This window comes from Monodelphis domestica, chromosome 3 (assembly GCF_027887165.1).
Source record: "Monodelphis domestica isolate mMonDom1 chromosome 3, mMonDom1.pri, whole genome shotgun sequence".
In the NCBI taxonomy this organism is placed as follows: Eukaryota; Metazoa; Chordata; class Mammalia; order Didelphimorphia; family Didelphidae; genus Monodelphis; species Monodelphis domestica.
The window spans coordinates 306,559,988-306,574,936 of record NC_077229.1 but is presented as its reverse complement, the minus strand read 5'-3'; the positions used below and the strand labels follow the sequence as shown (position 1 = coordinate 306,574,936).

Here is a 14,949-nt window from a genome sequence, read left to right as displayed (position 1 = left end):
TTCTGTGTTAATAGGAGTTTGACTCATTTCTATAAAATGAAAGGTCCTTTGAAACTTTGAAACAACCTTTAGACTGGGAAGTATGGGTTTCATTTTAGAAAGATTCCACTTAAAAAGTAGTTAACCATGCTTTGTTATTTAAAGTATTTCAGTTATCACCAAAACAAAAGCAAAACATTTTTGTGGAACATAATGAAATGTGATTAAAGAAATTAAGGAGGAAAAAACAAGAAACATTTTCCTTGGTTCTCTTTTCCTTGAACTTGACCACTAAATCTTCCTCTAGTCCATCATGTATTTTCTTTCTTAGAAATTCAGAGGATTGAATGCATCAGGTTGCCAAATAATTTATACCACACACACCCCCCTTCAAGTTTTATGTTCTATGTCTCTGGTGAATATATTTCAACATAAAAAAGCATTATTCACCCTACTTGCATTTATTGCTAAATTTTTGCTGTTAATTACAATGGCTAAACTTAGGAGATAGGCCAAGTCTGAGAGACCTTCAATTTATCAAGTATTACAGCTCTTTGATTGTTTTGGAACCTCTCCTGATACCTATGGACTTAGTTCAAGGCCACTCTTGTAACTGTCCAACAGATATTATTTTTTTTTTGAGTCCTGATAGAACAAGGGATAAATGTTTGTTTTGGCCATTTAAATTCAGGTTAATGAATCTGTGTTCTCCTGTATATAAAAACTCATGCTGAGGTCTGTATTCTACATCTTCTTACTCATTTGAACATAAGTTCTCCAGCTACTCAGAAGTCCCCTCTAAGTTTACAAAATGTTGACAATATCTTTGATCTGGGGCATTGTTGTGGCAATATGCTGTTGCTTGTGGCTTATTACTGGAATAAGAAGGAGGTAAGCAATGGAGTTTATTTCATTTGATACTTGTTTATACTTGATTTTTTGTCATGTTTATTTTTTTCTGCTTAGACATCATAGTGGCTTCTAGCTTTGTTCATTTTTAAAGGCCTTTTTAGTAGCATCTTTAAAGCCATAGATTTTTCTATAGGCTGTCTTCACAGTCTTTTTTTTTATGATTTTTATAAGATGATAATTTTATTTTATAAAATTTTATCTTATAAAATTTTATTTTAATAACATATATGTTCAATGTTGGTGATGCAAAAAGAAAAGGTTAATAAAAATTCAAAATAACAAGAATATATACACAGGTACTTAAGAACATGTGCAATCAGGATGGTAAAGTGGATAAAGAAACAAAATTAGCCATGAAAATGTGGGTTTGGGGGTAGCTAGGTAGAGAGAGCCAAGTCTGGAGATGGGAAGTCCTGGCTTCAGACACTTCTTGGCAAGTCATTTAATATTCACTGCCTAGCCTCTGCTGCTCTTCTGCCTTGGAACCAAAAAGAGAATCCATTCTAGGATGGAAGGTAATTTTTTTTTTAAAGATGTGGGTTCAAGTCTTGAAACAAACACAGTCTACCTATATGATGTGGGGGCAAGCTATTTGTCCTCTCAGACCCCATGCAACTCTTTGAGGTGAATAAATTATATATATATATGTATATATATATATATATATATATATATATATATATATATATATATATATATATACACATTTCTCTGACAAAATGACAGGTCTGGGTTGTAGACCCACATGTACAGTCATACTTATATGTACATCTACATATATATGAAATGCATTGTGTGAAACCTCACAGGATGTTAGCTTTTTATTCCAGGTTTTCTTTTGGTAATAAGACACCAATAATAGGGTGGCAGTTTGACTGGGTTCTGGCGCAAATGGTGGAAAGTAAAATCAGTGAAGGTTTTCTTCCCTCTATAGTTATGACTGTATGATAATCAAGTGATTAATATGCATTTGCTAAATGACTATTATGTGCTAGGTGATAAATTCAATAAAAGATACAATCATTAATCATAAGGGAGATATAGATTCATATTAGGCTATGAATAAGTATAAAGAATAAACAGAAATAGGTACAAAGTAGTTAAATACAAGGTAGTTTGGGATGGACAGTACTAGCAGTTGAGGGGATCAGGAAAGGACTTCTTAAAAAATGTGCTATTTGAGATGTGGATTGAAGGAATAGGGATCCTCTGAACTAGAAGTAAGGAGAAAGTTCATTCCAGGCTCAGGAAACAACTAGTCCAAAGGTATAGAAATGGAGATGGAGCATAGAGATAGAGATGGAGTGCCATGGGTGTGTGAGGAATAGAGAGATCAGTGTGGCTGGTTCACAGAGTACAGATGGGAGAGTAATGTACACTGAGACTTGATAGATTTCAGCAAGATCAGGGCAGCTTTAAAAAGCTAAACAAAGGAGTTTATATATGATTCTATAGGTAACAGGAAGCCATTGGAATTGATTGAGTAAAGGGGTACCCATGTATGTGTACATGTCAGATCTATATTTAAGGAAATACTTTGCCAGTAGTGTACATGATAGATTTAACTGAGAAGAGACTTAGAAGGCTATTATAATAATCTATGTAAGAAGTAGTGAAAGCCTGAAATAAATAGGTAGTTGTGTGAGTAGAGAGAAAGGGTAAACTGTTAGACATGTTGTGGAGATAGAGACATTAAGATTTGGTAATTGATTGGATATGTAGATGAAGGAGAGTGAGGAGTAGAGGATGATGCTAAGGTTACAAATCTGGAAACCTGGAAGAATGGTGGTACCTTTGATAGAAATGGGGAAGTTCGGGAGAAAACTGGATTGGAATTGGGGGAATAATAAGCAGTTCAACTTTATCTTCAGAACATCGATTTCAAAATATATAATGTTGTGTTCAGTCTTTTCAGTAGTGTCCAACTCTTCATAACCCCATTTGGGGTTTTGGCAAAGATTCTGATGTGCTTTACCATGCCCTTTTCCAGGTCATTTTATAGATAAGGAAACTGAGGCAAACAGGGTTCAGTGACTTGCCCAGGGTCACATAGCTAGGAATTGTCTGAGGCCAGATTTAACTTATAAAGGTGAGTCTTCCTGACTCCAGGCCAGGTATTCTATCCACTGCAACACCTAGTTGTCTTAAATGTCCAACAGTCAATTGGTAAGGCAAGATTAGGGTCAGAGGAGAGAGTGGCGCTGGCAGTCAACACAGAGATGATAATTAAACCCAAGTTTAAAAACCAAGTAAGTTGATGAGGTCACTCAGAGAGAATGCATATACAACATGCTGGGTCAAATAGACCAAATTTTATTTGATAAAAGAACAATAGCTTATTTACATAAAGGTCTCTAGATAGATCTTTTGGGAGTCTATACTGAGTTTTATGGAAACTGGAAAATAAGGGTCCAAATCTAACTGGCCATGTTTGACATTTCTTATATGCGTTTTTCTCTTGCAGGCGAATGGGAGAGCCACCCCTGGAAAATGGGCTAATTCCATATGTAGGTTGTGCTCTGCAGTTTGGAGCCAATCCACTTGAATTTCTCAGGATAAATAAAAGAAAATATGGTCACATATTTACCTGCAAACTAATGGGAAAATATGTGCATTTTATTACCAATCCCTTTTCATACACTACAGTAATGCGTCATGGAAAATACTTTGACTCAAAAAAATTTAACCTTGCTGCTTCTGCAAAGGTATTTTTTAAAAAAACCCAACTTTTAATCAATTTAGCTTTCCACTGCATTATTCTCTTTGTATGTCCATTTGTTTGTCTGACTGTTATGCTATCCTTAATCACTAGGATCCTCCCTTAGACTTCATAGTAGCATCCTGATGACTCTGAGTTCTTAAAGGTTATATCAGGAAAGTAGAAGCCCTAGCAAGGACCATCAAACTAGAAAGTTTTTGATACGAGGCCTGCCAGCAGAATGAATTCCCATAATCTGAGGGTCAACCTAGTTAAATTTGGAGAGGCTTCTCACAAGCAGATTGCCTAATGGTGGTAACATTTTTTTTGTTTATTTTAGTGGTTAACAAAGATGGTACAATGGAGAGAGTACTTGACTAGGAATCAGGAAGATCTGGATACAGACTTCACTTCTGACACTTACTGGATATATGATAATAGTCAATTCATTTAATGCTCCCAACCTCAGTTTAATCCTCTGTAAAATGAGGGACAGAAATACCTCTAGTGTCTGCCTACATAGACAGATACTCAAATGTAATTTTGTTTGTAAATGGCATTGAAAACTTTATTACAGAGCTTAAAATCCATGTATGAGGGAGTTGCCATCTATTGGATATAAGGAATATCCTCATTGATGAAATCTTTTGAATTAATGAACTATCATATTTTAAAATATTCCTAAAATGTTTTCTAATTTTTTGATTCTATAATTAATTATTTTAGCTTCAAAGTAAGAGTATCCCTCCTTAATCATATTATTGCTTTTATTGTTCTGATACTGCTCCTATGATTTTCCTAATGTGGGTATTCTCTCCATAGATATATACCTTAACTCTTTCATAACTTCATGTACTAAATGATTTTTACAGATTTTCCCCTGACTAACAAAGGTTTTTATGTCATGCCTCTGTTATAGTGTTGTTATTCTTGAGTTCTTTTGTCATGATAATACTGAGATGATGAATTATATGACATCATATTCCACTAATCATATTTCATATTTTTATAGTACTGAAAGGCTGTATAAAGCACTTTCCCAATTTATAAATAAGAAATCTAAAGGTCAGAGAGGTTGTGAATCCACAATGTCATAGGTTATAACAATAAGTGTTTAATAGATTTTTAGGATTTGTGAAGTACTTTATAAATATTAAATTATTTGATCCTCATAGAAAACTTGGGGAGTTAGGTACTATTTTTATCATTATCATTTTATAGATGAGAAAACTGAGGCAGTGAATGGTTAAATGATTTATCAGGGGTTGCACAACTAGTAAATGTGGGATATCACACATTTGAACTCAGTTTTCACTGACTCCAGAACCAGTGGTTGGTCCATTAAACACCGTCTTCCTCAGAGTCTAAATACCAACATAGGCCTTATGGTTATGGATGTGATAACTTTCTACAATACAATGCTGCTGATAAATAAGGGAGCAAGTCTTACCTACTCAAAAATCATGGTATAAACTCATTTTATTTAAGGTAAATTACCTTATACCAAAAGGCAAAAAAATTTCAACCAATTGTTTTATCTCTATGATACTTGACTGCTAGTTTAAAGAAAAACCTTAAATGCAAGTTTCTGGAGTACCTACTATGTACATGGCACTTAGGTGCTATTGAAGATATAAAGAAGCATTCCTGTCTTCAAGGAGCTTTAAATCTAATTGAGGACAAAAGACATATACACATAGAACATAACTATCAAGAGAGCAGTGTATGCCAAGTTCCAAATGTTTTAAGGAGTTTTACTTAGAGGAGGCAAAGCTGGAATCAATTCAACAAACATCTAAAAGTACCCTCTAATGTCCCAGGTATCATCTTAGGTGGTATGGACCCAGATAAAATGATTGGGCCCTCTTATATTCTGCTTGGAGGAATACAGACAAGTAAATGCAAAACATAGCATAGCAAACACAAAGCAATTTGGCAAGATGAGAATAGAAATGAAGAATAGCAGCTGAGAAAAATACTTAGAGAGTACTAGGGATGGTATCTAAGGAAACAGGAAATACATCAACATCAAGGACACCAGCATAAAGCATGTCTAAGAAGCAGTAAGGAAAACAGTATTGCTATAGTAGAACATGTAGAAAATCTAGGAAATAAAGTTGTAAAGGTATTGTCTTTTGAACAGTTACTTATAAATTCTAATCAAAATGATAACATACAAATTCTAGTAGTAATTCCCAATAACTTTGCATGTTCAGCAGAGAATAATTTACTTTCATAAAGGATCTATTTGACTGTAGGGTTTTGGGGAATTCTTAATGTAAAGACTAATTTAGTTTCCCATCTTCAAGATATTTTCAATCCTTGAAACTGTGCTTTTCTGTACAAAATTTTCTTGGTTTTCCTTTCTGTTTTAATTTATTCACTAGTATTTTGTTAGGCTTTCATTTTTTCACATATATTTTCTTTGATGACAGGCATTTGGGCACAGAAGCATTGATCCCAGTGATGGGAATACTACTGAAAATGTACATGAGACTTTCATTAGAACCTTGCAGGGTGATGCCTTGAATTCCCTCAGTGAAGCCATGATGGAAAATCTCCAGTATGTCATGAGACCACCAGGTCTTTCCAAAACAAATCCTGACAGCTGGGTGACAGAGGGCATGTACTCCTTCTGCAACAAAGTGATGTTTGAGGCTGGTTATTTGACTCTCTTTGGCAAAGATCTTACAAGGCAAGAAGCACAGAGAACATCCATCCTAAACAACCTTGATAACTTCAAGCAATTTGACAAGATCTTCCCAGCCTTGGTAGCAGGGCTTCCGATTCACGTGTTTAAGAATGCCCACAATGCAAGGGAGAAATTGGCTGAAGATCTGAAACATGAAAATCTACAGAAAAGAGATAATATTTCAGAGCTGATCACTACCCGCATGTTCCTGAATGATACTCTCTCAACCTTTGATGACATGGAGAAGGCAAAAACCCACCTGGCTTTACTTTGGGCAGCTCAGGCTAATACACTCCCTGCCACTTTCTGGTGCTTATTTCACACAATTAGGTAAGCTAACATCATTGATACAGAAAGAAAGAAATTGACCTTTTCAAAAGCTAGCCTTGTCCAGAGTTCTAATGTCATCAGTCAGTGAGTGAAACTAAATAGGAATGCCTATGTTGAGTTGGTGACATATTCTACAGCAGCAGCCAAAAATATCAACTGTTTCATTTTATACAGAGCAGTGACAGTTGCTAGGATCATGTCTCATTCTCATGGGCTTTCATTTTTTCCCCAAATATTCATTATGATCTTATCACTCATTCTGATAGTTATCATAACTCTAGGTCAATCAAAATCCTTTGGTTAATCCTATAGAAAATAAAATTAATCTTTATATTAAAATATATTCATCATAAACTTTCCTATCTGTAATTGCATACTAGTCAAAGAAATTGAATGAACTTTCCTAAATAATGAAAATTATTTATGTTATGAAAATATTCTATGACCAAATATGAAAATGTTCAGTGTCCGAATGACAAAGAGAAGAGAAATGACTTTGCAGTAAAGTAAAATCACAGAATGAATATTGTATACTTAACAAATAACAGATTACATTCATTCGGCTCTTTGAAATTCACAGGGTACTTTCTTGACAATAGACTTTATATTAACATTGTCTCCACATTAGGACAGAGAAAACAGCCTGAAAAATTAAGTGACTTATGGTACACAGCTACTGAGTGCCAAAGTGAAGCTTTTGCCCCCTATTCCTGACTCCAAATCCATTGCTCTTTGTTCTTGATCATGCTCCAGTTAAATTATAACCCTACAGCCAAGATATAGCCAACACTCTTCAGCTAAATATTTCCTACCGCCTAATTTCTTTTTTTAGTACATATCTCTTGACATGACACTGGTACATAAAACAAACCCACATGAAAACTTTTATGTGCTAGCTATCACTTGGCAATTCAGAGTGGAGTGCTGCATAATAATAATTTTGTGACACAGAAAAATTCCTATTCTGGATGAAATCATGGAATTATAGATTTTGAGAGGCAGTGAGGCACAGTGGATTGAATTCTGGACATGGAGCTAGCAAGATATATTTAAATTCTCCCTTGAACACTTCACAGGCAAGTCATTAACATCTCTAAGATTCCATTTCCTCATTTTTGAAATGATAACAATAATAATAGTATAGTAGTTTCTATTTCAGTATTGTTGGGAGGATCAATTGAGATAATGTGTAGAAAGTGTGTTACAAATCTTAACGTGCTAGAAGGATACCCGCTATTTTTTATTCTTATAGATTTCTAGAATGAGAGAAAAAACTAAAGAGATTTAAAGTTTATCTAGCCTAGTCCTTATATGTTGAAAAAGATGAAAACAGATTTAAATGGTGATCTATTTGAAGTTTAACCAGGATGAACATGTGGAAAAATATTCTTGTTAATTTTTATCTTGTGAGCATTTTCCTAAGCTACGTAGCTTCTCTTCTCCTCTTATCAGATTTAATGCTTTTCAGTGATAATGCCATATTACACATTTACTACAAGCATATCTAATCAGAAATTTACTTTTAGTCAATGAAAACTAAATTGGAATATTCCATGTTTTCCTAAGATTCACTAGCTTTGACCAAATATTTAAAAGAAAGGAAAAAACTCAATTTAAATCTACAAAATATTTTGGTATAATAAAAACTAATATTCTGTGTATCTTTCTTTCTTTTGGCTTTTAACAGGAGTTCAGAAGCAATGAAGATGGCTACTGAAGAAGTCAGAAAAACTTTAGAAAAATCTGGCCAAAAAATTAGCTTTGAAGGCAAACCTATAAGTTTGAGTCAAATGCAGCTAAATGATATGCCAGTACTAGGTATGTCACTACTTTTATTGCCACAGAACGCTTGCCCAGTGCTTCATTTTCCATTTCAGTCAGCTCAGTGAAGTAGACAATAATACAACAATAAGAAAATAAGAAAAATTCTTCAAAAGACAAGTTCTTTGACTTTCAACTGAAAGAAATCAAAATATATCCAAAAGATAAAATGAGAGCATTATCTATCTTACTTATCAGGACTTACTTAAAAAAAAATCAATCCTCACCTTCAGTCCTCTAGTACCAATTCTAAGAGAGAAAAACAGCAAGGGCAAGACAAATGGAGATAAGTGACTTGCGTCACAGATTATTTGAGACCAGATTTGAACTTCAGATCTGGTACTCTACCAACTGTGCTACTTATTTGCCTCTCAGAATTTACTTTTTTTTTTTTGCTTAATCTATGACAGTCTTTAGTTATTCAAGATCCATTTCTTTTTACTTCTTTTGTTTTATTCTTTAGGCAGGAAGAATTTCTATGTGACTCCAAATATCATCTGGTAAAACCTGAAACATATTAATGGTTCAAACTTTAGTTAATACATGCCAAAATATCTGTCTGTATAAAAATGGAAAAGTTTAGTTTATTTCTTTACCCAGTGCCAAACATCTGGATAGTTACAAACATTCACAAATGATTGATTTTTAATTTTCTTATCCAGATGTTTGGTATAATGTACATGCAGCCATGTAGTATTATTCCACAGTAATATGGAGTCCAAATTCTCCTTGACTCTTTGGAATTGTGTCTTTAAAGATCAAAAGATCACATTGAACCTCATTTTCAGATTAAAAAATCCATCCAAATGATGTTGTACAATAATCAGTAACAGAGTAACAACAAAAAGGAGTCTGTGAGGAAAACTTTATCTATCTTATCATATTTTGTTTTTAACCTGAAACTTATATGCTCATTTGTTTTTTATTTTGTCTTAAGTTTTCTTATGAATTTGCAGACAGTGAGAGCTAAGTAAATATTTCATAAGGTTGTAGAAGCATAACTGGAAGGGACCTTAAAAGTTATCTAGTCCAATTGCTTCATTTTATAGATGAGTAAACTGAGTTAAGTATTATATGAAATTATTATACTTTGTAACTTCTTCAAATATATATTTTTTCTTTATTGTACAGATAGCATAATCAAGGAGGCTTTGCGACTTTCTAGCGCATCTTTGAACATTCGACCTGCCAAGGAGGATTTCACTTTGCACTTAGAGGAGGGCTCTTACAATATCCGAAAAGATGACATAATAGCGATTTATCCCCAGCTGCTGCACTTAGATCCAGAAATCTACCCTGATCCCTTGGTAAGTAGGTTTTCACCAAAGCCACTTATCAAAACTGGATACTTGGCAAAAACAAATTGAGAATATGCCATTTCATAGGAATTTCTTTAGGATATTTGATTTGAGTGATGCTAAAAATTTTGGATATGTTGAAACATCTGGATGATTTTTTCTATTTTTTCCCCCTGAAATTTAGCATCTTGCAAATAAATACAACTTCATCCTAGGTGAAGTATTAGTGACACGATTGATACCTCTTCATTTTCTCCTTAAAACAATCCCCAAATGGGATATATTAATCTTATACTTTCCCTTTCACTTAGATTCTCAATATCTACCTACTAAAATAGTATCATCTATTTTTTGATCACGATCTTTGACTCTTAATTCAATTCAGTTCAATTCAGGCCAGTTTTCTAGGAAAGGACAAAGCTCAGTAGGAACTAAAAGGTCTTTATTATTTATTTTTTTCTCATTTGGTCCTTGGTCTTGGATAAGTTCAGCTCACTTGTAAAATTCTTAAATAACTAAATTACTAAGAGGAAATGAGCGATAAACAATTCACAATCTTAAAATTAAGGCAAAGAAAGTATAATTAAATATAATCTAAAGTTATTTCAAACTAGTTCTTGAGGTATTTTTTTCTCTATTGTGATTTCAGACTTTCAAATATGACCGTTACCTTGATGAAAATGGAAAACCAAAGAACAGTTTCTATTGCAATGGCATCAAGTTAAAATATTATTATATGCCCTTCGGATGGGGACTGACAATGTGTCCTGGAAGATTGTTTGCTGTCTCTGAAATCAAGCAATTTTTGATTCTGATGCTTTCCTACTTTGAAATGCAGCTTGTTGACAGTCAAGTTAAATGCCCTCCTTTAGACCAGTCTCGTGTAGGTTTGGGCATTTTACCACCAACAAATGATATCGAGTTTAAATATAGACTAAAATACCTTTGAATGTGAAAATTTTACTGAGAGGAGAAAGGAAAACTGGGTGATGTTTTATGTCCAAAGACAGTCAACACCTCCAGCAAGCCTGATGGAAGGCTACAGTATAGAAGAAAGAGCACTTGGAATTGAATCTATAGTTGAGCCTCAGCAACATGTTACTGCTTGGTTGACCAACAGCAACTTAATCACTCTGGGACTCAGTTTCCTCATTTACAAAATGGTGAAGGAGTATTGCACTCAATGATTTTGAAGTTTTCTTCTATTTTAAATCTGTACTACCAAGTGGGTTCAGTTGTTTCAGTAGTTCTGCTTTTATTTACCAGTACTTGTTTATAAAGTATGACATCTTGGGAATAATTTTAGATAACATATAGAATTGTACTTCTACAAAGAACAGCTTAAAATTATTTTTCATTTAAGCTAATGGATCAACTTTCTTTCAACAAAAGCCTACATTTTATTCTAGGGGAGAAGAGTCAGGAAATTGGTATTTTTCCAAGAGGGAAGGGTTGCAGTTGGTCAAGGATTTTTTTCCTAAGGAAATTCCTTTTTATTTTTATAAAAAGCAGCCAATCTTTATTTGGAAAAAATAAACAACAGACATAAAAAGCAATTCACGTTTTAGTGAAACTGGGCCAGTCTGTTTCACACTTGGTGGCTTCTTTACCTGTGATAGTGGTGTTATGAAGCTTTAACAACTCAGGTATTTAAGGCTAAGTAAGGGAATATTTTTCAACTGTTTTTAAATCCAAGATAATTTTCCTATGTTAAATTTTCCATTTTCCAATATTAAAAATAGTCTTTCAATGTACTAATAGCATTGAACTTTATTGTAATATCTTGTCTTTCATTATGTATTAATTTATTATCTCAGGGATACATAGCAATCCAACTAAGGGTATAAATGATAACATCTTATTTACTTTTATATTTAAACCAATCTTCATATGGAGAGCTTTTTGGAAAACAAAAGGCAATATCATTTTTCCCTTCAATAAAAAGCATGTAGCTTTCAAATACTGTTTTTTGAAGGTGTATAACCAAACTGCCATTTAAAGTATTTCATTATAAAAACCCCACAAATCCCACAATCATTTATTTTCAAAAAATTAGTTTTTAGATTTCATTTTATTACTTTTTATTGTTAAACAAACCATAGTACAAATAAAAAGCAATAATTTATTACTATGTATAATAGTGTTTTAACTATTGTATACAACCTAGATTTGATTTAATATTTTAAGTATCATCTTTGTCTATGATGGTGTTATTCATATATGTGCATATAGCTATGTATAATTTATATTTAATATATTTCTTATGTATTATACAGAAAATATTAAGAAAATGACAAGGATGTAGCTATTTTTCTGAAATGATTTGTTCATTTTAACTTGCATTAGTTCATTAAAAAATTTAAAAGAGACTATTCAAGGAATGTTTTTTAAAATGTTTTTATATTCAGAGTGTTTAAATTAGATACATTTATGATTATTTAAATATTTAAAATAAGTTGTTACAGATCTGTAAAAACAATAACTGTGTCCACAAATTTTTTCCAAAATAAAAGTCAAACTAAGCTTTGATTAATAGTAATAAACATTTATCTAATGCTTACTATGTGCCAAATACTGCACTAAGCACTTCATAATTATTAGCTCATTTGTTCTGGTAGATGCTATTTTGATACTTTCCTACTATATAGTATTCCCAATGTATAAATATATTGTTTAGTACCCCTAAGTAGTAGTCTGTCTGCCTTTGCTTGGTTAGGAACCACCTCCTTAGAACCCATTTCATTTCCAGATAAATTACATTGCTAAGAAGGTCTTCCTTATATTGAATAAAAATATGTTTGCCTGTACCTTCAACCTGTTCTATTCTATCTTCTATATAATAGTCATTTTAATCAGGCTAAGTCAAATATCATAGTCTCCCCCTTAATATTCTATTTTTGAGGCTGACCATTGTCAAGTGTTTCAAATGACCCTTGTATGACATGATTTCCAAAACTGGCCATCTTTGAACATCTGTGAGCTTTTCAACAAACTTATTAAATTGTGGTGTCCAGAATACAAATGGCAAATAACAGTGAAGCTGATGTGGATATGACACAGGGAGTTTTGAAAAGCACATATATTATCTTACCCAGTACTTCATACTAGTTCTAAGAGTAGCTGATAATACATTAAATGGGGTCCAGCTAGGAAAAAGGGATGAGCTTCTAATGCTGTGGCCTTTCCTTAATCTCAAAGTTCATTTCTCCACACTCACTTCATTTGTCTCCACAAGAAGCTTTTCATTACTTTGAAATGGTCTGCCACTTTCCTGTTTTACTAGGCAGTACCATAGAATCCATTGGCCTTTTGATCTACTATTCCTTCCTCTCCGCCCCCTCAAAACTTAATATTTTTTTCCCAATTGCTTGCAGAAACAAGTTTTATGACATTTTACAATCCAAATTTTTTCTTCCTTCCCCTTTTGCCCTCTTTCCTTCCTGAGATGGCAAGCAAAATATATTGCTATTATGAAATACATATTTCCAAATTTCTCATGTTGTAAAAGAAGTTACATATCCTTTACCCTATTTTAATCTCTGAGACAATTTTTTGTTTCTAGTACTTTCCAACTATAATGACTTGTCCTGTTAGCTCTTGTAAGTGGCAGGTGCTCTACATTCTTGAATATTGAGTATTTGATCTAAGTGATAGACCTTGGCTTATGCCCTACTTAGGGCTTGGACTGTATGGAACAGTACCAATTAAGAATGAACCAAGAATTCCAACTATTCCAACTAAGACTTCTCAGGTATGGGGTCAGAGGTAGGCTGCATAGAGCACCCTAATTAATCCTGATCTTTAGAGCAAGGTCAATGTTTGGATGAAATGAAGAATATGTCTCTTAGCAGTGTCAATGGGTTGAAAGTCCAAGACTTGTAAGTATAGAGCAGATGGTCAAGAAACATCAAAGTTCTCTTTTTTAGGAATGTAGTCAATGTTCTCAAAGAAGCCATTTATGAGGAAACAAGGAACCTATAAAGTTTGTCTTATGCTAATATCCTACTTAGGTACAAAATTTCAGGTCAGCAGGAACAAAAGCAAGAATATATGGAGTTGACAGCCTTCGATTTTATCCTGGCAGCTAAAGAAGTGTACTCTAAATGTGATACAATCATCTACCTATTCAGTCTAAGTAGAAGGCAAAATGATATTTTACAACAGTAATATCCTTTATCAGAACAAAATTAACATTTCAGTCTTATTTTGAAATAATTTAAATATGAACTAAAAAAAGAAAGAGGATATATACACATTACACATTCAAGAAAATACTCATGAAGGAAATAAGGTGAAAAAATGATATGCTTGGGTGCAGCTAAATAGCTCAGTAGACTGAGAGGCAGGCCTAGAGGCAGGAGATCCTAGGTTAAAATCTGACCTGAGACATCATCTGGCTGTATGACCCTGGGCAAGTCACTTAACCCCTATTGAGTAGCCCTTACCCCTCTTCTGCCTTGGAACCAACGCACAGTATCGATTTCAAAATGGAAGGTAAAGAATATATATTTTTTAAATGGGATGCTTCAATCTGGTTTCAGACTCCATCAGTTTCTTTTATGACAGTGAATAGTATTCTTTTTTATCATGAGTTCCTTTGAATTGCCTTGGGTACTTGTATTGCTTATTGTGGTTGAGTCATTCACAGTTGATCATCATATAATATTGATGTAACTATGTAAAATGTTCTCCTGGGTCTGCTCACTTCACTTTTGCATCACTTCATAGAAGTCTTTCCAAGATTTTTTGAACTCATCTTGTCATTTCTTATGGTACAACAAAGGAAAAAGGACTTACTTGTACAAAAATATTTATTACAGCTCTTTCTGTGCTGACAATGAATTGGAAACTAAATAGATGTGCATCTTTTGGGAAATGGTTGAACAGGTTATGATAATTCTTGTAATGGAAAACTATTTTGCCATAAGAAATGAGAAATAGAAATAGGACAATTTCAGAAAAACCTAGAAAGACTTGCATGAACTTCCTAAACATATTCTAAACATTTCCTTCTGAAAGAATAGGTGAAAGAACTCAATAATACCTCTAAATATTCCAAGATAACAAAGAAAACTGATGGTTCCCCCCAAAAGAGAAAATGTGAAAGTGCCAAAGGCAACACTTGACCCCTATGAGTGGAAGGATGTCACATACAAGAGGAAGCTAATGACAATGATACATTTGGAGTTTGAAAAAACTGAGGCCATGTTTGGTAAAGA

General features: G+C 33.4%; 1 protein-coding gene across 1 annotated transcript; it reads left to right on the top strand.

Moving 5' to 3' along the window:
* The first annotated feature begins 722 nt into the window (after positions 1–722).
* Positions 723–12,544, top strand: CYP7A1 (cholesterol 7-alpha hydroxylase). Its single transcript, XM_001368387.3, has 6 exons — positions 723–870; positions 3,356–3,596; positions 6,025–6,611; positions 8,299–8,429; positions 9,564–9,739; positions 10,380–12,544. Exons 1-6 carry the CDS (start codon positions 791–793, stop codon positions 10,677–10,679), a joined length of 1,515 nt encoding a protein of 504 aa, XP_001368424.1. The 5' UTR covers positions 723–790; the 3' UTR covers positions 10,680–12,544.
* Positions 12,545–14,949: the final 2,405 nt, after the last annotated feature.